The sequence below is a fragment of the Syngnathus typhle genome, linkage group LG17 (assembly GCF_033458585.1).
Source record: "Syngnathus typhle isolate RoL2023-S1 ecotype Sweden linkage group LG17, RoL_Styp_1.0, whole genome shotgun sequence".
NCBI classification, from domain to species: domain Eukaryota; kingdom Metazoa; phylum Chordata; class Actinopteri; order Syngnathiformes; family Syngnathidae; genus Syngnathus; species Syngnathus typhle.
The window spans coordinates 6506874-6526722 of record NC_083754.1 but is presented as its reverse complement, the minus strand read 5'-3'; the positions used below and the strand labels follow the sequence as shown (position 1 = coordinate 6526722).

General features: G+C 42.5%; 2 protein-coding genes across 2 annotated transcripts; one reads left to right on the top strand and one right to left on the bottom strand.

Moving 5' to 3' along the window:
• Window positions 1–661: 661 nt before the first annotated feature.
• On the bottom strand, window positions 662–5707 carry xab2 (XPA binding protein 2). The gene is made up of 19 exons (XM_061302574.1): window positions 5531–5707; window positions 5094–5242; window positions 4826–4949; window positions 4539–4736; window positions 4333–4467; window positions 4082–4246; window positions 3817–3961; window positions 3581–3732; window positions 3357–3476; window positions 3149–3280; window positions 2844–2975; window positions 2629–2742; window positions 2386–2548; window positions 2123–2313; window positions 1858–1980; window positions 1594–1765; window positions 1391–1517; window positions 1201–1298; window positions 662–1112 (listed from the first exon to the last, which is right to left on the bottom strand). The coding sequence occupies exons 1-19, from the start codon at window positions 5564–5566 to the stop codon at window positions 1051–1053; spliced, it is 2538 nt and encodes an 845-aa protein (XP_061158558.1). The 5' UTR covers window positions 5567–5707; the 3' UTR covers window positions 662–1050.
• A 2267-nt stretch (window positions 5708–7974) lies between these two features.
• On the top strand, window positions 7975–17700 carry LOC133169952 (myosin heavy chain, fast skeletal muscle-like). Its single transcript, XM_061302518.1, has 41 exons — window positions 7975–8068; window positions 8311–8353; window positions 8447–8673; window positions 8747–8890; window positions 8963–9119; window positions 9209–9236; window positions 9308–9413; window positions 9491–9583; window positions 9667–9730; window positions 9812–9910; window positions 9979–10082; window positions 10171–10309; window positions 10399–10517; window positions 10598–10747; window positions 10825–10995; window positions 11084–11390; window positions 11483–11550; window positions 11640–11727; window positions 11810–11927; window positions 12031–12154; window positions 12225–12361; window positions 12455–12710; window positions 12807–13049; window positions 13138–13314; window positions 13420–13565; window positions 13652–13742; window positions 13823–14212; window positions 14292–14418; window positions 14499–14617; window positions 14773–14969; window positions 15058–15241; window positions 15320–15485; window positions 15633–15757; window positions 15881–16189; window positions 16259–16462; window positions 16538–16663; window positions 16740–16910; window positions 17008–17112; window positions 17198–17293; window positions 17372–17503; window positions 17602–17700. Exons 3-41 carry the CDS (start codon window positions 8467–8469, stop codon window positions 17617–17619), a joined length of 5805 nt encoding a protein of 1934 aa, XP_061158502.1. The 5' UTR covers window positions 7975–8068; window positions 8311–8353; window positions 8447–8466; the 3' UTR covers window positions 17620–17700.
• The last annotated feature ends 2149 nt before the right edge of the window (window positions 17701–19849 follow it).

Sequence of the window (19849 nt, the reverse complement as noted above, 5' to 3'; positions counted from 1 at the left end):
GAGAACCAATAGGAATGGAGATTGTTGAAACGGGAGGCGGGATTTCCCGGTTGGGAACGTTGACGCTGATTTACAGGTGCTGTCATTTCAATAAATAGAAATATTGCGTTTAAAAAATGTCTTGTTTTCGAGAAAATATCATTTTATTCCTGTGACAATGACAATATGCCCTTTACTTAAAAAAAAATCTTGCAGGGATGTCAGATTCATGTTATGCTGTTAGTCAAGTGATTTTAATTGGCTGAAAACTTAGCACACCGGTCCTCATAAATATAGTTTCACTTTTAAAAAAGAAACAATTTATATTCCAAATTTCCTGAGACCTCAGTTTGATAACTTAATTTATAGAGCTGTTCAAATGCACTGTGGAGTCATTTAAGTGACATTCTTCACCAACTATAAATTGGGAGGGTTTTTTCCAGTTGTTTTGAAGCCTTTATTCCAGTGGCACCATGCCCGCAAGAAAGCAAATAGCACGGATGCCTCATCACATGATGTTGATCGCCTTGCAGCCCACTGCAGTAACTTTGTAAGAGGATTACCTTTCAGCTATGTTAATCTAATTATGAAAATGTTTCTCCACTTGTTGGTACCTTTGGAAAAGTACAAAGTCCATCCCACACAGAATGTTCATAGAAGGGATGTAATAATCATCTCTTAGTTAGGCTAAAAAATTACACAAATTTATTTCAATTCAAGGTAATATTGGAATTCCTGTTACATATGACAATACAAGTACAAATGTTATTTCTTTGATTCAGGACAGAATTTTGAACAAAACACTGACAAAATTCCACGAACCCAAACTATTCACCTGCCCAATTGCACGACCTGCTATTACATACTTGAGAAAGCCTGACCCACTGTGGTCATCACCCCAAAATGCATGTTACTTTCTCCAGGCAAAGTGTGGAGGGCAGCCATGCGGTCATCAAAATTCTCATCAGTGAATGCAAGAATTTATACAAATTCACAAATGTATCTTTTATGACGTGAGGTTAAAAATGACTACAATGTTACAAAAGTCAGTAAGTGTTCTTGAGAAGTTGCTCAATCATCTTTCAGACCTCCGTAGACAGCGGTGGGAACGCTCTTCTGTTCCAGCTGGACTTCTGTAAGTGGCAAGACGACGAGAGGGCGACATTAAGCAAGTGAGATAATCTTAAAAACAAACATTAGAAGCCTTGTCGTGATACTCACCCTCCGGGCCTTGCCCATCATCCTCGTCATCAATATCGATCTCATCGGGATTGGCTTGTTTGGCCAGCTCAGCCAACTCGCTGCGAGATGTGTCACTCCTGCGCATGCAGAAAATGAGTTTACTTTTTGTACACTCTGAAACATATTAGAATGTAGATCATTTTATGGGCATACAAGCAAAATAACGGACCTAATAAAGAGAATCTTTTCTTTTGGCTTGGGTTTATCCTGCTCTGCCTCTGCTGCAAGTTGCTGTGCTTTCTGCTCCAACATCTTCATGTCGTCAATTCCCAACTGGCCTGGAGCAAGATCAGACACTGGACACCCCCCCAAAAACGTGGTTGCAATTAATGAACGGTAACTAAATCGGAGAATTCAAAGCAGTCATCTTACCGGTGCCTGTAGAGCTCGTAGTGGCCTTCAGCATCTGAGATGACATGAAGTTGACCTGAGTATTGTACGTGGCCTGCACGCTGCGCTTGATTCGGAGCATCTCTCTAATGTTGTCCTCGTTTCCATGGCGGATCTCAAATTCTTTCCACGTCTGCCAGAATACAGCAGTGACCTGAGGGAGAAGAGAGAAGGGAGGGCTTGAATTCATATACGTGCAATTAATTGGTGAAAAAGAGACACGCTGCAGTGGCACGATGCTTCTACCCTGGGGTCGCAGATCTCAGAGCAGTAAGAATAGATAGCTCTGGCCCGATCGATTTCACCAAGTTTGCTCTCCATGTCGGCGAATCGCAAGCACATGTCCCTGGAATGCTCATCAGGGAGAACCTGGAGAAATAAAGGATTCATGATTTCGAATGATTGGCCTAGTTGCGAGGAGTGCAGCGATAGAGCCTCCTAGTGTTCACATCGAGACACCACAACTGAAATCCCTTGGGTTCCATACGACATGCTCAAATGAAACACGTACCTCAATAGCCTTCTGGTAAATGGCCCTGGTGTACGTGACGCCATATATTTCAGCCGCTCTCTTGATGTAGATATTGAACATCTGGTGTCGCTCCTGATTTTCCACCGCCTGCGTCGCTCTTTCGTAAACAGCCATGGCGTGACGAGCCAGTCCGTACTCCTCCTCCAGCTTGGCATAGAGAAGGTAGATGGCTGGAACACCGTGCAGGGTCAGTACCATATTAAATGCAGATGATAATTGGTGACTTTCAGAAAGCAACTCACTCTTGGCAAATTTAGCGGGGCAGCCGTCGAGAGCTTGCTCGAAGAGATCTCGGGCTCGCTCCAGCTTTTTGCCTCCGTATCGGTCAATGAACTTGGTGAGGTAAGTGTTCCAGATGTCGTAAACGTTTGGCCACTTGAAGAGGGCGATGCCACGCTCGTACGCCTGGAGGCAAAGGGGTTTAACATGGACATTGAGGATCGTATGCAGAGGGCAACATTTACACATCATTGCCATGTTTTTACTTTGAAGCTCTCCTCAAAGTATTTGTGCTCTTCGAGGAACATGGCGTAGTTGATGACAATCTGTGGCGTGGCGATACGCAGGTCAATAATGCGGTCGTACACCGCTTTTGTGGACTGGAGAGAAGAAGAATTAGGCAACATGGTTGCAGTTCACAATTTCCCAATTTACTGGCTGCATTAAGGAACAAAACCCCAAAAGACATGCAGATACACACCTGGAATGTGCCAAGACTCTCTTCCAAGTCTGCCAACATGGACCAGACCTTCAAAGACTTGTAGACTCTATTTTGGACTGGCTCAGAGGCATCAAAGTACTCGGCCTTCTTGGATGGGATGGCTGTGGCTTTCTAAAGTCATCAAATGAAGAACAGTGTAAGCAATTGCTCTAGCGCGGATTTTATGATATTGCGGCTATTTCCGCATTACACAAGTAGATATGTTCAACACACACACACGGGAAAAAAATGATGTGGCAAAGCCTCTGTAGAAGATTGACGCTAAATAAAAAGGCAAGTCTCACCCTCAGTATCCTCAGTGCCTGGTCGTAGTTTTCGTGCCGGAGTTCCATCTCGCCATACTCACACCAAACCGCGGCCAGGTCGTCCACCTGCTTGTAGTTCACCTTGGTGGCCTTCTCAAATATGGTCCTGGCCTAAATGACACAAAGCATTCCAAGTTTCCTCGCCGGAGCTTTTCTATTGAGTATCCTCCAGGCTTGATGCACTTACATCATCCAGCTGCTCATTGTCCTCGTAGAATTTTGCAAAGGTGACCCAGAGTGTGTGGGGCTTCCCAGTGGCCTTCAAGGCATCGACAGTCTGCACAGCCTCTGTGTAAGTGTTGATGATCTGTAGAGTGGGTGGAGGGGGACATCACGTTTTAGTGCTGTGACAGAACCGACATTTCTGATTGTTTCTGGACTTTTCATTCGGGCACTCGTAAGTTGACTCACCTGTCGTGGAATGCCCTCGTACAGTTTTACACGTTTGTGCCATTCATGGACATTGTGAGGGTTCTGGCGCAACAGCACACTGTTGAGAAGAAGAGGCCGCCGTGTTATCAGCTCCTCAAAGCGGGCGAGTCGAAGCTCCAGGTCGATATCATCTTGGGGAGGGAAGAACAAAGCGAAAGAACAAGTGAGACTGAGTAAAGAGGGGAGGGATGCGCTTTCGATGACTGCACACAAACCTTCTTCGTCCTGGCCCATCTCGGAAGTGGTCTCCATCTTGGCTGCAATCATGCTCTCCTCAAATTGGGCGTAACTGTCAAAGACTTGTGTGAAATCCCTGACAGTTACCACAGTAAGAATAGCCTCCTCATACACATCACGGGCCTAGAAGACATGATAAGAAGGTTAAGGTGTACCTCTCCATGGAGAGCAGGGGCTATTTTTTTGGAAGGAAAACTAGAAGAATATCCTTGGTTGTGCACTTTGGACAGTTTGTTTACAAACCTTTTCAAAGAGGCCACTTCTGATGTAATAATCCGCTAAGGAGCACCAAAGCTTGCCAAGCTGGTCCGTAAAGCGAGTAAGCCCGCCTCGGATGATGGCGCCAACATTTAGAGAAGTCACCTTGTCAGGGTTCTGAGAAATCAGGTCGCACAACTCGTGCCACAACTGCAACAACAAATATATAACAATGATACATTTGATATAGTTGAGTCATATATTGTCAAACTCTCAGGGAATGTAGAAAAACATACCTGGTAGTTAGACTTGCCTTCTTTGGACACAAAGCTTTCGTCATTGACTACAGCCGCTAGACGTACAGCAGCTTCATCCAAGCGGCCGACAGATTTTAAGTACTCAATGTATTCCTCTGTATTCTCTGGGGAAAGCTGCACATACACAAGTTGACATTTTTAACCAACAAATCCACCAGTTATTACCAACTCTTTCTCGTCAGTACCTTAAGGTATCTGCGGTAGACTCGTATGGCCGTCTCAGGCAGGGGTAAGCTTCGGGCAAAGCGAAGATAGAGAGGCCAGATACGTGGATGCTGAGTAACAGGAAGAGCTCGGAGCGCACGGTCAAATGATCGCCGACTCCTTGTGATCTCGCACTGCGACACTAGGAACAGGCAATAATCGGTCCATATCCTGGGCATCTGGAATCACAGCAGATAGATGGACAATTTCAGTAAACAACTTATACATTTATTAAAATGTGTTAAATAATCGGTTGGCTCTTTATCACCTTGTGCATGAACACCAGCGCTCTTTCATGGCAGTTGTTAATTTCTTCAAACACTGGTTCATTGATACATTTCCCTTTGACTTGTTTCCTCCTTTCCCTCAGGTAATTGTACCATAGTTTATAACTGTGGGAAAGCATAATTGAAAAAACAACAACACTTGAGCACCATATTCTTTGCTTTTAGATTTAAATTATTACAGACAGGTAAATCAATATGGTAAAAAAAATCACTATCAGCAATACAGTGAAGATCTGAAGACGCATTTACCTTCCAGGCAACTCTTTCAGAGCCCGTTCATAGATCATATTGAGGACTGTTTTGGGCGCATTCTGTTTGAACTCGATGTAACGCATCCAGCACTTGACTGAATATGGATTTCTGATAATCTCCTCCTCATAAGGGAGATCATCGTCCTCCTAATAAAGCGGGAAATCAAATCATATTCAATGGTGTAAGAGCTCAAGTTTGACAAAATCCCCACAACTGTTTACATACATTCGTAGGTACATATTTGGGGGGTAAAAGGTACACGTGTTCAACAATCAAACTGGGCTCATACAACAATCTTCATAATAAGTTTACTTCATCAGCGTCACGCACACACATAGCCTAGCACTGCAGCAACCGTTAGCGTTAGCTCATGGAAACACAGGAGGGTTTTTTTTGTATATTTAGATAAACAGCGTAATCAAACTAAAACTTACAAACATAACATCCCGTTTCCTTTTTGCCGACGCCATCTCTACTACGGTAAATGGTGGGGTCAATGTAAATTTGTGCTGTTAGCTTTGGCTAACTTTAGCTCGCTAACTTTCCGAAGCGTGTAAGCAAGGGAACCTAAGGCTCACGTGATTTCCTGTGAGCCAATAATATTTGTGAATTTGCTGCAGCCGTAAAGTCATCCCTTCTGTCGTAACACGTTACGTTGCATCCCCAAATGTCGCAGATCGAACACAATTGACCATTAATTGTAAATAGACACTTTTATTGAATTAAAAGTATTGTTAAAGCTACATAACCACTTCCCAAATTATTATATTTAATTCACTTTCAGACGTACGTTCAAAATAATAATTTCAGTATTTTAATAGCCATTTTATCATTTGTAACAAATAAGTAGGGTAAAATAAACAGGTTTCTAAATAACTAAATGAATCAAAATTTGGTTAAAACTACACTTTTTTTTTCTTGGTCCGTGACTTGCCTGTTAGAGATGCATCATTCAATAAGCCTGAGTATAATCTTTAGAAAAAAGAAACCGCCCTCGTGTTAATACCCAAAGTGTCTGAAGCCAAAGGTTGCTTAGGGTCAGATGTTAAATATCATCTGACAGTTGTCGCCTCTAACCCACCAGAAACGATGCACGTGCCTGGTTGACCCATTCATTATTTTTGGCAATATTCTAGAGTGATTGAATGTTTACAATCATTTAAAAGAAAATAAACAAGATGAATGGATGTCAGAAGTGTCCACAAATAGATAGGAGGCGGGAGACTCTGACCCACTTGGTCATATATGTCACCCTTTGGAATTTGCTCTTAACATATAGTATGAAATCCAGCACGCATATGCAAGAATAAAGAGTATTACTACTATTTATACGTATTGGGCATCTTTTTTCCCACTACATATATCATCTGGTGGCTCCCGCTTGTCATTTGTCACAATTAATAGACCGGAATTTGACTCAAGGCTGCTATAATGTTGAACAAATTCTTTCCAGGTTATACTGTTTATGCTACACCAGATCCCTTCATTAGGTTACTAATCTGCACAATAAAATGGGATTTGGCACAAGCAAAATTTCAAAGTTCCCCTTTTTCAAACTTAAGTTTAAACTATGACTCTAAAAGTGGCCACAATATGTTCCTCTTTGAAACCATTTACAACGTACGTAGGTTTTTAATCTTGTTTGACAAAAAAAAATATATATATATATACTCTATTTGGGTCGTACTGAAAAATCCTCTTGTATAACGTTTTCATATATTTCAAAAATAATTTGTGCGATAAACATTAGAAAAGCTGATGCCACGATACCATGAAGGCATGTTCATTTAGAATCTTGGTCTGTCTTAACTGTCAGAGGGTCGAAATCTGAGCTTTTTTGTCACGGACCAGATGCCCTGCGGACGTGGCATTTCAATGAACGATGTTCTGGTTCACAAGCAAACATTTTGTTGATTTAAGTTTTATTTTTACACATGTAACAATCATACTTCTCCAAGGTCTTTAAGCCAGCTGGAAATCCAATTTGGAGCCTACAGCGTATCAAAGTCAGGGTCGTGTCGTTGACAAGGACAGCGATTTACCATCTCAACATCATCCTTAGAATCAAATGAATTCCAAGGATGAAGCTCTTGGATATTCGAGTGGGACTTAATATAGGTCTAGTTGGCAGATGGTCCACAATACCTTCTAAGGGATGGCGTCTCAAGCACTTGAACTTTAAATCTGTTTGACTTTAATAGAGGCAGACGAGTGGGACAAGTGTTCTGCAACTATATCTCACAAGCAGATGGGTTCCAAATTGTTGGCTACCTATGTGAGACAGACGTAAAGGCAGCTGATCTTGTAAATAAGTGTAATAAAAATTTGTCAAGTAAGCCAGATTCTAAATGTATTCCAGTTTTTTGATTGGAGCAAAGTAGGACTTTAAAGATTGCTTGATGGATTCATAGCCATTGTCAATTTGGAGAAATTCTTCAGCCATTACTGTCACACCTAACATTTTATTGGCTTAGCTCAAGTATTTCTGTCCAGATGAGTTACTTGCATTACATACCGTATCGGTTCCAAGCCAAATTAAAGTGTTATAATGTTACGATAATCGTTTTATTTATTTAGTCATAAAAAAAATGCCCTATAAAATGTGGGTTATGATTTCAGCGACGTCAAACATTGTCAAGCACCGTAACTTAACACTTGTGACATTTGCATCTCGAAAAGGGGGTTTTAGTTGCTCATGAATAAAAAAACATGATGAAAATCATTGTTTTAATCTCGGGTGTGTCATCACTATTTTCTTTCTGCTGTACTACAGACATTTTTGGTTTACAGTTTCATGTTCAGACAGAAAAAGCTTCGCAAAGCTCGTGTGTCAGAGGATGTCCCCCATGATGAGAGAGATACATGCCCAAATCGAGTTGTGATCATCTGCTGACATGCTCATGTCCCGCCTATATAAACGCAAACGCTTCACATCCACTGACAACTGACAGGCAGGCTTCTCACCAACCCAGGTTTGTGCTGTTCACGCTGTTTACTATCCAAATACTTTTTTAAAATTATTATTATTATTATTAAACAGTTTGATGTGATCCCGTGTCATAGACTTTAACATTTAATGATTTGAAAAATTCTTTAATTGATTTTAGACCAGCAGTAAGGCTTAGTACTCTTTTAAAAGCTCATTCTATATTTAAGCTAACTGTTAATGAAGCTAATAAATATATATGATTTTCTTTTTTATCACTGCTTTCAGGCCAGCGCCAAAATACTGCGCCCCACGTTCTTGTTTAAGTGAGGTATGATGTTACAATATTAGGCACACGGCCATTATTATTAGTCTCGTACGTGAAAATCAGGACATTTCAATTCATAGTTATTCGTTGTTTCAGTCTCAAATAAAGGTGCCATTATGGGGGACAAGGACATGGATAGCTTTGGGCCGGCGGCTATTTACCTCCGCAAACCAGAGAAGGAGAGGATTGAGGCTCAGAATACACCTTTTGATGCTAAAACGGCATACTTTGTGACTGTTCCTGATGAGATGTACCTCAAGGGCAAACTCGTCAAGAAAGAGGGTGGCAAAGCGACCGTTGAAGTTCTTGGAGTTGCTGGAAAGGTGCGAAATTCTTAGTGTGAAAAATGTGATAGAATTCTATTATTTTTTTAAATAATTTATTTTCTATTGACAGTCAGTCACCGTCAAAGAGGATGAGATTCATCCCATGAACCCTCCCAAGTTTGACAAAATTGAGGACATGGCTATGATGACCCACCTCAATGAGCCTTGTGTGCTGTATAACCTCAAAGAGCGTTATGCGTCATGGATGATCTACGTGAGTTTTCACTATCTAGCAATCTGTATTTCTTAACTTTACATGTCTAACTTCTCATGGCTACTTCTGCAGACCTACTCTGGGTTGTTCTGCGTCGTGGTGAATCCCTACAAGTGGCTTCCGGTGTACGACGCTACATGCGTATCAGCGTACAGAGGCAAGAAGAGGATTGAAGCCCCGCCCCACATCTTCTCCATCTCTGACAACGCCTATCAGTTCATGCTCACTGGTAACATTTTTTTTATCAAATCCTGCAGGCAAGACATTGTAGTAGCTACAATTAATAGCTAATATTTTTGGCTACTTCTCTCATTTTAGACCGTGAAAATCAGTCCATCCTGATCACGTAAGTCATGAAAACAACTATTTCATTTGAAATTTCGAGACACTGCACTGAAATATACTTATCTTCTCCAGTGGAGAATCCGGTGCCGGAAAGACTGTCAACACCAAGCGTGTCATCCAGTACTTTGCAACAATTGCAGTTGCTGGAGTCAAAAAGGCTGAACCTGGGAAGATTCAGGTAAAACTACAATTATACTCAAAAGAGCATGGTCGCTCCTAATAATCTTTGTTGACAGTACGGTTGTGCCTTTGTAGGGTTCTCTGGAAGATCAAATCATTGCAGCCAACCCCCTGCTGGAGGCCTACGGTAATGCCAAGACCGTAAGGAACGACAACTCGTCCCGTTTCGTAAGTAGCTCAATGAGAACGCTTTAATTTCCGCATGTTGACTGTCAAAGAGAACAACTGACACGTTCCTGGTCAACATTTAGGGTAAATTCATCAGAATCCACTTTGGCACGACTGGCAAGCTGGCCTCTGCTGATATTGAAACTTGTGAGTTTTCAGACCCCACGTGAGTGGCCAAAAAAATGTTGGCGACAAATAAATCCTTATGTGTTTCTAACAAATGGTCAGATCTGCTGGAGAAGTCCCGTGTCACCTTCCAGCTGTCAGCTGAGAGGAGCTACCATATCTTCTATCAGCTGATGACAGGACACAAGCCTGAGCTGCTCGGTATGCCACGACAAATAAACCCCAAAAATGTATCAAATTGAAAATACACTCACTGAACTTCATTCCAGAGGCCCTTCTGATCACCACCAACCCATATGACTATCCGATGATCAGTCAGGGTGAAATCACTGTCAAGAGCATTGATGACGTTGAGGAGTTCATCGCAACAGATGTAAGGATACAATTCAAACACTATTAATGAGGTTTGTGCAATACGAGAATGAGAATCCAACTCTAACTGTGGTTAATGTACATTGCAGACAGCTATCGAAATCCTGGGATTCACTGGGGAAGAGAAACTCGGCATCTACAAGCTGACTGGTGCTGTGATGCATCATGGCAACATGAAATTCAAGCAGAAGCAGCGTGAGGAGCAGGCGGAACCTGACGGCACCGAAGGTATGTCTTGGGTATTTTAGGAAATGTACCAAGTGTTGAATATAAAGCAGCATTCATGTTTAAACTGACTGTAAAATGTCTCTTCTTAGTGGCTGACAAGATTGCCTATCTTTTGGGCTTGAACTCGGCCGATATGCTGAAAGCTTTGTGTTATCCCAGAGTCAAAGTTGGGAATGAATATGTGACCAAAGGTCAGACCGTCCCACAGGTAAGGAAAATAAAATTGAGACTCCGTCATAACTTCCATATTGAACGAAATAAATTGTTACCTTAACATCTCTTTACTAGGTCAACAATTCTGTGTCAGCTCTGTGCAAATCCATCTATGAGAAAATGTTCTTGTGGATGGTCATCCGAATCAATGAGATGTTGGACACAAAGCAGCCAAGACAGTTCTTCATTGGAGTGTTGGATATCGCTGGATTTGAGATCTTTGATGTGAGTCACACAACATTCGAATCAGCTCAGACAAACACATCAGTGGATTAGTAAAGTGTAATATCTGTATTCTGTAGTTCAACAGCTTGGAGCAGCTGTGCATCAACTTTACCAATGAGAAACTGCAACAGTTCTTCAACCACCACATGTTTGTCCTGGAGCAAGAGGAATACAAGAAAGAAGGCATTGAATGGGAGTTCATTGACTTTGGTATGGACTTGGCAGCTTGCATTGAGCTGATTGAGAAGGTGAGATACATACTGCATATCCATCAGGCAACATTCAATTTGATTCAAAATCTTGATTTGTAAGTATCTGACAAATACTCTTCTTCAGCCATTGGGCATCTTCTCCATCCTTGAAGAGGAATGCATGTTCCCCAAGGCCTCTGACACAACCTTCAAGAACAAGTTGCATGACCAGCATCTTGGCAAAACCAAGGCCTTTGAGAAGCCGAAGCCCGCAAAGGGCAAGGCTGAGGCTCACTTCTCACTGGTTCACTACGCCGGTACCGTGGACTACAATATCAATGGTTGGTTGGACAAGAACAAGGACCCCCTGAATGACTCTGTTGTTCAGCTCTACCAGAAGGCAGCAAACAAGCTGCTGGCTATGTTGTATGCCACCCATAATGCCGCTGAAGGTATGAAGCTCATTCGGTTGCTGTCAATTCAGCAATTGCATTGGCATTGAATATGCAGGTTCAATAAAACTATTACATATTTTCAAATTTAGAATCTGGTGCAAAGAAGGGAGGAAAGAAGAAGGGTGGTTCTTTCCAGACTGTCTCTGCTCTATTCAGGGTAACATGAGAAAAAACCTGAACGAAATCGATGGCTTTTCCATCAATTTCTGTTGACATTAAAAATAACTGCTCTATTTTGCATCACAGGAGAACTTGGGCAAGCTGATGACCAACTTGAGGAGCACTCATCCTCACTTTGTGCGTTGCCTGATTCCCAACGAATCAAAAACCCCAGGTTTGATGTTTTACTTAAAAGCCATTTTCCTGAACTGTAACCAGAACCCAACCCAGAAATAACTGAAGTCTTTTGCATTCAGGTCTGATGGAGAACTTCTTGGTCATCCACCAGCTGAGGTGTAACGGTGTGCTTGAGGGCATCAGAATCTGCAGAAAGGGCTTCCCCAGCAGAATCCTCTATGCTGATTTCAAGCAGAGGTAACTGTAAATTTGTTCAAATGTCATCACTGAAAGTGAGACACTAGGTAGAAAAAAAACAAATACGATGTCCTGTGATTAACCACCCAGCCTTCTTTCACAGATACAAAGTCTTGAATGCCAGCGTCATTCCTGAAGGTCAGTTCATTGACAATAAGAAAGCTTCAGAGAAACTGCTGGGCTCCATTGATGTGGATCACAGTCAATACAAATTTGGCCACACAAAGGTATGACACAGGGACTGCATCTTTTCTGAGTTGTGTGCATGTCTAATCAACTATTAATCACACCACACAGGTGTTCTTCAAAGCTGGTCTGCTGGGTACCCTGGAGGAGATGAGAGATGAGAAACTGGCTGAGCTGGTGACCATGACTCAGGCCCTCTGCAGAGCATATGTCATGAGGAAAGAGTTTGTGAAAATGATGGAGAGGAGGTAAGTCTATTGTCATTTCGTGTACATCCAACCAACAGCAGTCCCCCAAAATATACCGCAATAAAATACCCTTCTGTTCCTTTCCTCCCTCAGAGAATCTATCTTCAGCATCCAGTACAACCTCCGTTCCTTCATGAATGTGAAGAACTGGCCATGGCTGAAGCTGTACTTCAAGGTTAAGCCTCTCCTGAAGAGTGCCGAGACTGAGAAAGAGCTGGCACAGATGAAGGAGAATTATGATAAGATGCAATCAGACCTCGCTACGGCTCTGGGCAAAAAGAAGGAGCTGGAGGAGAAAATGGTGTCCCTGCTGCAGGAGAAGAATGACCTGCAACTGCAAATCGCAGCGGTAGGGGAAATAGTAGATACTTAGTACATGGCATACTCTGCAAAGACCTGCACAAAATGCAGTCTCAAATTGTGTACATTCTTCATTTGCATCTAGGAAGGTGAGCACCTTTCAGATGCTGAGGAAAGATGCGAGGGGCTCATTAAGAGCAAGATCCAGCTCGAGGCCAAAGTCAAAGAGACAGCCGAGAGACTGGAAGATGAAGAAGAAATCAATGCTGAACTGACTGCTAAGAAGAGGAAGCTGGAGGATGAATGCTCAGAGCTGAAGAAGGATATTGATGATATGGAACTCACCTTGGCTAAAGTGGAAAAAGAGAAACACGCCACTGAAAATAAGGTCAACTTCGACTCAGTTTATATTTATTACAGTCACAACTAAATCAAGTACTTGCCTTAAATACTTAAGCAAAATTGCAATCTTTCAGGTGAAAAACCTGACAGAGGAGTTGGCAACTCAAGATGAGGCTATTGCCAAGTTGACAAAGGAGAAGAAAGCCCTCCAAGAGGCTCACCAACAAACACTGGACGATCTGCAGGCAGAGGAAGACAAAGTCAACACTCTGACCAAGGCCAAGACAAAGCTGGAACAGCAAGTGGACGACGTAAGAACACCACAGTGGCCACATAAATGATTCAAGTGGACTGTCATCTGTGTTATATTATTCAAAGATTACTCATTTACATTACCCAAAAATGACATGTCACAGCTTGAGGGCTCCCTGGAGCAAGAGAAGAAGCTCCGCATGGACCTTGAGAGAGCCAAGAGGAAGCTTGAGGGTGACCTGAAACTGGCCCAGGAATCCATAATGGATCTGGAGAATGATAAACAACAATCAGATGAAAAAATCAAGAAGTAAGAGAAAGAATCATATGGTAAACAGTGGTTTTGTTGATTCCTGCTGCAAAGTTGTAGCATGTCTTTGTCCTTTCTACTCAAAGGAAAGACTTTGAGACCAGTCAGCTCCTCAGCAAGATTGAGGATGAACAGTCTCTTGGTGCTCAGCTCCAAAAGAAGATCAAGGAACTCCAGGTACATTGCTCACCTAATTACACTTGCCGTGAGAAGCTCTCATTGGGTTTCAGTCAATACAGTAATATCGTCCCACCTAGGCTCGTATTGAGGAGCTGGAAGAGGAGATCGAGGCTGAGAGGGCCGCCCGGGCCAAGGTGGAGAAGCAGAGGTCTGACCTCTCCAGGGAACTGGAGGAGATCAGCGAAAGGCTTGAGGAAGCCGGTGGAGCAACAGCCGCTCAGATTGAGATGAACAAGAAGCGGGAGGCTGAGTTCCAGAAGCTGCGTCGGGATCTTGAAGAGTCCACCCTGCAGCATGAGGCGACGGCCGCCGCTCTCCGCAAGAAGCAGGCTGACAGCGTGGCAGAGTTGGGCGAGCAGCTCGACAACCTCCAGCGTGTCAAGCAGAAGCTGGAGAAGGAAAAGAGCGAGTACAAGATGGAGATTGACGACCTCGCCAGCAACATGGAGACTGTTGCGAAATCCAAGGCAAGGACATTTCCATGAGGGTGACATTTCTATCTGAATTACAATCACATCATGCTAAATATTGAGAATTCAATTACAGAGTAACTTGGAGAAAATTGCCAGAAGCCTTGAAGACCAGCTGGCAGAGGTCAAGACCAAATATGATGAGAATTTCCGTCAGTTCAATGACATGAGTGCCCAGAGGGCAAGGCTCCAAACAGAAAATGGTAAGTCAGAAGATAACATGATCTTATATGATTAGATTTGGCCTTCATGTTCATTGATCCCTTGTCACTTTCCTTTTTAGGTGAGGTTTCACGCCAGCTTGAGGAGAAAGAAGCTCTGGTTTCCCAGCTCACCAGGGGCAAGCAGGTCTATACTCAGCAGATTGAGGAACTCAAGCGACTTGTTGAGGAGGAAGTGAAGGTAAATTCTGAATGGATAACCTGATCCTTTAAGAGAGAACTGGTAACATCCATGTTTCATCTGATATGACCATATTTGAAAGATCCATATTAAAAAGGCTACAATAAAATAGGACATCGACTTCAACAAATAGCAATTGTTTGTTTGCTCATCAGGCCAAGAATGCCCTGGCTCATGCTGTTCAGTCTGCCCGTCATGACTGCGATCTGCTCCGAGAGCAGTTTGAGGAGGAGCAGGAGGCTAAAGCTGAACTGCAGCGAGGAATGTCCAAGGCCAATAGTGAGGTGGCACAGTGGAGGTCTAAGTATGAGACCGATGCTATCCAGCGCACTGAGGAGCTGGAGGAGGCCAAGTAAGTACAGTAATTTTAATTCTTCGACACTCTGAGTAGCTATATTTCTGCTCATAAATGACAACCGAAAAATCTTTGCCCATTACAGGAAGAAGCTTGCCCAGCGTCTCCAGGATGCCGAGGAGTCCATTGAGGCTGTGAACTCCAAGTGTGCCTCTTTGGAGAAGACCAAGCAGAGACTCCAGGCTGAGGTGGAGGACCTCATGATTGATGTGGAGAGAGCTAATGCCCTGGCTGCTAACCTTGACAAGAAGCAGAGGAACTTTGATAAGGTGAACGAGCGATTGAAGGTTCTGAGTGAATTACAGTAGTTCAAAGTACTTCAATGCAAAACATCTAAAACTGTCCAGGTCCTGGCCGAATGGAAGCAGAAGTTTGAGGAGGGCCAAGCAGAACTGGAAGGATCCCAGAAGGAGGCCCGTTCTCTCAGCACTGAGCTGTTCAAGATGAAGAACTCTTATGAGGAGGCCTTGGATCAGCTGGAGACCTTGAAGAGGGAGAACAAGAATCTGCAGCGTGAGTTATTCCTTCTTAAAGTGGATGAAATGATATGCGTTAGAATCTTTTACTTCCTAAGAACATCATGGGATTTTTTCAATTGGAAAAAAAAATGGTGTAAAAGGAAAGATTTGCCATTCATTTATTATGTTTACTAATATTTAGAGGAAATCTCCGACCTGACTGAACAAATTGGTCAGAGTGGAAAATGCATCCATGAGCTAGAAAAGGCCAAAAAGACTGTTGAGGGTGAGAAGGCTGAAATTCAGGCAGCACTGGAGGAGGCAGAGGTAAAACAAATTTTCTCAAATGTCTTGATTTGATGTGACTGTGCGAACAAATGGATTTCTTTACTTGGTTCGATAAGATGTAACTTGGGTAACCAAAGGCAATGTCCCAACCCTTCCCTTCAGGGAGCACTGGAGCATGAGGAAGCCAAGATTCTCCGCGTTCAGCTCGAGCTCAACCAAATCAAAGGCGAGGTTGACAGGAAGCTTGCAGAGAAGGATGAAGAGATGGAGCAGATCAAGAGGAACAGCCAAAGAGTGATTGACTCCATGCAGAGCACTCTTGACGCTGAGGTCAGGAGCAGGAACGATGCCCTGAGACTCAAGAAGAAGATGGAGGGAGACCTCAACGAGATGGAGATTCAGCTGAGCCACGCCAACAGACAATCTGCTGAAGCCCAGAAGCAACTGAGGAATGTCCAGGGACAACTCAAGGTGAGGTCTTTACTCAATGCATAAAAAATACGAATGGGCATAGAAATTACTATTTACTTTTTTTGTCAGGATGCCCAACTGCACCTTGATGAGGCTATTCGAGGACAGGAAGAAATGAGGGAGCAGGCTGCCATGGTGGAGCGCAGGAACGGCCTGATGCTGGCTGAAATTGAGGAGTTGAGAGCCGCTCTGGAACAGACGGATAGATGCCGCAAAGTGGCCGAGCAGGAGCTGGTTGACTCTAGCGAGCGTGTCGGACTGCTTCACTCTCAGGTTTGTGCTCAGTAGTTCTAAAGTCTTTCACTTTCGGATACAAAGGCTTCTAATTCATAAATTTGTCACATTCAGAACACCAGCCTGATCAATACCAAGAAGAAGCTGGAGGGTGACTTCGTTCAGGTTCAAGGTGAAGTTGAAGATGCTGTTCAGGAGGCACGAAATGCTGAGGAGAAGGCCAAAAAGGCCATCACTGATGTGAGTGAGAACGTGAACACCGGCCTGCCATTGGAATCAATATTTTGAAATATCAAAACAACACTCTTGATTTCAGGCTGCCATGATGGCCGAGGAGCTGAAGAAGGAGCAGGACACCAGCTCTCACCTGGAGAGGATGAAGAAGAACCTGGAGGTGACTGTCAAGGACCTGCAGCACCGCCTGGATGAGGCCGAGAGCCTTGCCATGAAGGGTGGCAAGAAGCAACTCCAGAAACTGGAGGCTAGGGTATGAACTATAATCTCCATGCATCCAGTTATAAACACTATATTCCACTGTACACTACATTGCAAAATACAAACGCACCACATCATGCGCCCTGTAGGTGCGTGAGCTGGAATCAGAGGTTGATGCCGAACAGAGACGTGGAGCCGACGCTATTAAAGGAGTCCGTAAATATGAGAGGAGAGTGAAGGAGCTGACCTACCAGGTATAACTACCTCAAGCTCAACAAAAACAAAACTTGTAGTTCATAAAAGTCTTTTCTTACTGACTATGGAATCCTTTCTCTGTAGACTGAGGAGGACAAGAAGAACAACGGCAGACTTCAGGATCTGGTGGACAAACTGCAATTGAAAGTCAAGTCTTACAAGAGACAGGCTGAGGAGGCTGTAAGTTAAATTGCGTAGATCTTAAGATTCTGCAGCTGACTTTACCGTAACCGTGATTGTTGCCTATTTGAAACACAGGAGGAGCAGGCCAACACTCACATGTCAAGGTTCAGGAAGGTCCAGCATGAGATGGAGGAGGCTCAGGAGCGTGCTGACATCGCCGAGTCCCAGGTCAACAAGCTGAGGGCCAAGAGCCGTGATATTGGCAAGGTAACAACTGCAATCATGCGAGAAGCAATCTCTGTGCGCGTTATTGTTTTGAATCAGTTCCTATGACTGATTTTTTTTTTCTTTCGTTTTCTTTGCAGAGCGACTCCGCTGAGTAAGAAGAGCGCGAAGATGCCTTTAAAAAGCAAGCATAAAATATGCTGTGATTAAGGGTTCATCAATAAAGTACATATTTATTACTACTGTCTTGAATCTTTGGATTTGTTTTAGGGTAACTAGAATTTTATAACATCTGCAACCCTAACGAGGATAATGAGCATAAACGATGTCGGAAATAGATGGGTTGATGTAAACTGTTGTGGTGAAAAGGAGGTTTCACGCTACTGAACTAGCAGTCTTACAACGCACTATCAGCATTGATTGCTGACTTAACAAAGAAGCCCGGTAGGAATATTTTGTCTTGCATTTAAGGCATACTCTAATTTTGCAAATGAATCCGAAATAATAATTGAAAATCAACAGTAAAATTAATTTCCTACTCTTACTATTGGCTTGAAGACTAAAATCTTATTCCAATTGTAGTAAAGTTCATTTCGGAATCTTGGTTTAATACACAGTGAGAAAATACCTAAAAAGAGGCCGAATTTAAAAGTGACTGAAATTCATAAATTTCAAGTCCTCTACCTATAAGGACCAGGAAAGTCTTCAAAAGTGAAGCAACAAACATACAGCAAAAGTCCGCAAGGACACATGCATCACGCAGCATTAGCAGATGTCAGCGACTTACAGTATCATACACAGCAAGTGGATTAATTTCAATTGGCTTGGGTGCAATTTATTTTGGGCCTGATCTCAAATGAGTTGCCGAGTGTTTGTTTACCCATTTAGGGACACGCATAGCTGGCGACTGAGCGTGTAAGAGTAGAACCGCATCTTTGGTTTTAGTAGAGTAATGTGAGATGCACCGTATACAGGAAACTGAAAACCACTTATGTCTGAGACTGGGTCCCTGTACAAAATAATGTTATGGAGAATTAGGTGAGGTTACATAAGTATTTTCTCATTTTGAAATGGTGTACAACAAATGGAGAAGCTAATATAATGTGTTTTGAAGATTTAAAATGAGTTTAGTGGTCAGACCAGCAAACAGAAAATTTGGTGTTAAGAATAGATTTACAATTAGGCATTGCATATACATTTCAGTCCAAGGTAGAAAATAGTTCTTAGGAAAGTGGCCAATGAAAGCTTCAGGGTGGGTGAAAGCGTCTTTCTTTCATTACAAAAATTTCAAACATGCAAGTGTCCTGCAACCAAACACCGGTGGAATTCAGATGCGTCTTCCAGCCATCAATCAATCCTTTCTCTCAAGCTATCCCGAATTAAACTCGGTTGACATTAATGACATGTTGCTATGTTCTTTTACATCTAGAACTACATTATTGGGAAGCGTACACAAAGAGTATTCTGGCTGTTTCGCAAAGGATATCAATGGACTTGAGCAACGAGATCACTTTCGCTTGGCGGTGCCAGTCAGCTGCAGAACATTTGTACAGCAATAATTTTCTCACTCATGGGCAGCAATGATTTTCTATCTTTCTCATGAAAGAATTAATATACATTGTTACTGTAAATAAAAGATCTTAATTAATTTCTGTTTACTGTATATTCTTGTGATCATCATTTTAGTGTTACCACATCCTATAGTTAAGTGATCAAAAAGTAATAGTGGCATGTTGGCACATTTTTCAAAAAGAAGCACTTTAAATTAAAATTGGAACCATACAGAAGTTCTTTTTTGTATTTTTTTTAATTTGAGTGAATTGTAGAGTGTTAGTTGGAATTTCACACAAGGGTTTGTGCCATTCAAGCAGATGGTGTAACTTTATACTGGATTTTTAAAATTCTAATAACAAATGTCCGAGTGACCAAATAGGCAACAGGACGAAGGGCCATGACCAAACTTGAGTGAGTCTCTTGCTGACCAGGCACTCCAACCCTCTATAAAAAAGTCAGCCCCACTCTTGAGCATCAGCTGATAGGTTTACAACACAGGTGAGTGTGTGGCGTTGGTTTCTTAACTCTTGATTGATGAGTTGATGTAGTGATAGTTGATTTTACATCACTTCGCATCCATACAGCCAGATTTTAAACGTTACTATTTGTGATATTATATAAATCCCAACTCAATTTTACACAAATGTATGAATGCAGTACATAACAACAGCTACCTCACCCTCTATGATTCTCGAATTAGTTACTCAATATAATGTTAAAAACAAGGATTTAAACTGTTGCACTAAATAGTATTTTTCAATTTTTTTTACAGCATCGCAAGACTCAATTGGACGGAGTACCCTTGATTTATTTTTTTTAACGAGATAGAGGTAA

Excerpts from the sequence above, each read along its gene's own strand:
- xab2 (XM_061302574.1), bottom strand. The coding sequence starts at position 5,566 with ATGGCGTCGGCAAAAAGGAAACGGGATGTTATGTTT. Across the intron at positions 2,743-2,843 it reads AGAGTCTTGGCACATTCCAG|TCCACAAAAGCGGTGTACGA; the intron begins GTGTGTATCTGC and ends TCTTCTCTCCAG. Across the intron at positions 2,314-2,385 it reads CCCCGCTAAATTTGCCAAGA|CCATCTACCTTCTCTATGCC; the intron begins GTGAGTTGCTTT and ends ACGGTGTTCCAG.
- LOC133169952 (XM_061302518.1), top strand. The coding sequence starts at position 8,467 with ATGGGGGACAAGGACATGGATAGCTTTGGGCCGGCGGCTATTTACCTC. Across the intron at positions 9,731-9,811 it reads CTCTGCTGATATTGAAACTT|ATCTGCTGGAGAAGTCCCGT; the intron begins GTGAGTTTTCAG and ends ACAAATGGTCAG. Across the intron at positions 10,083-10,170 it reads AGGAGTTCATCGCAACAGAT|ACAGCTATCGAAATCCTGGG; the intron begins GTAAGGATACAA and ends TGTACATTGCAG.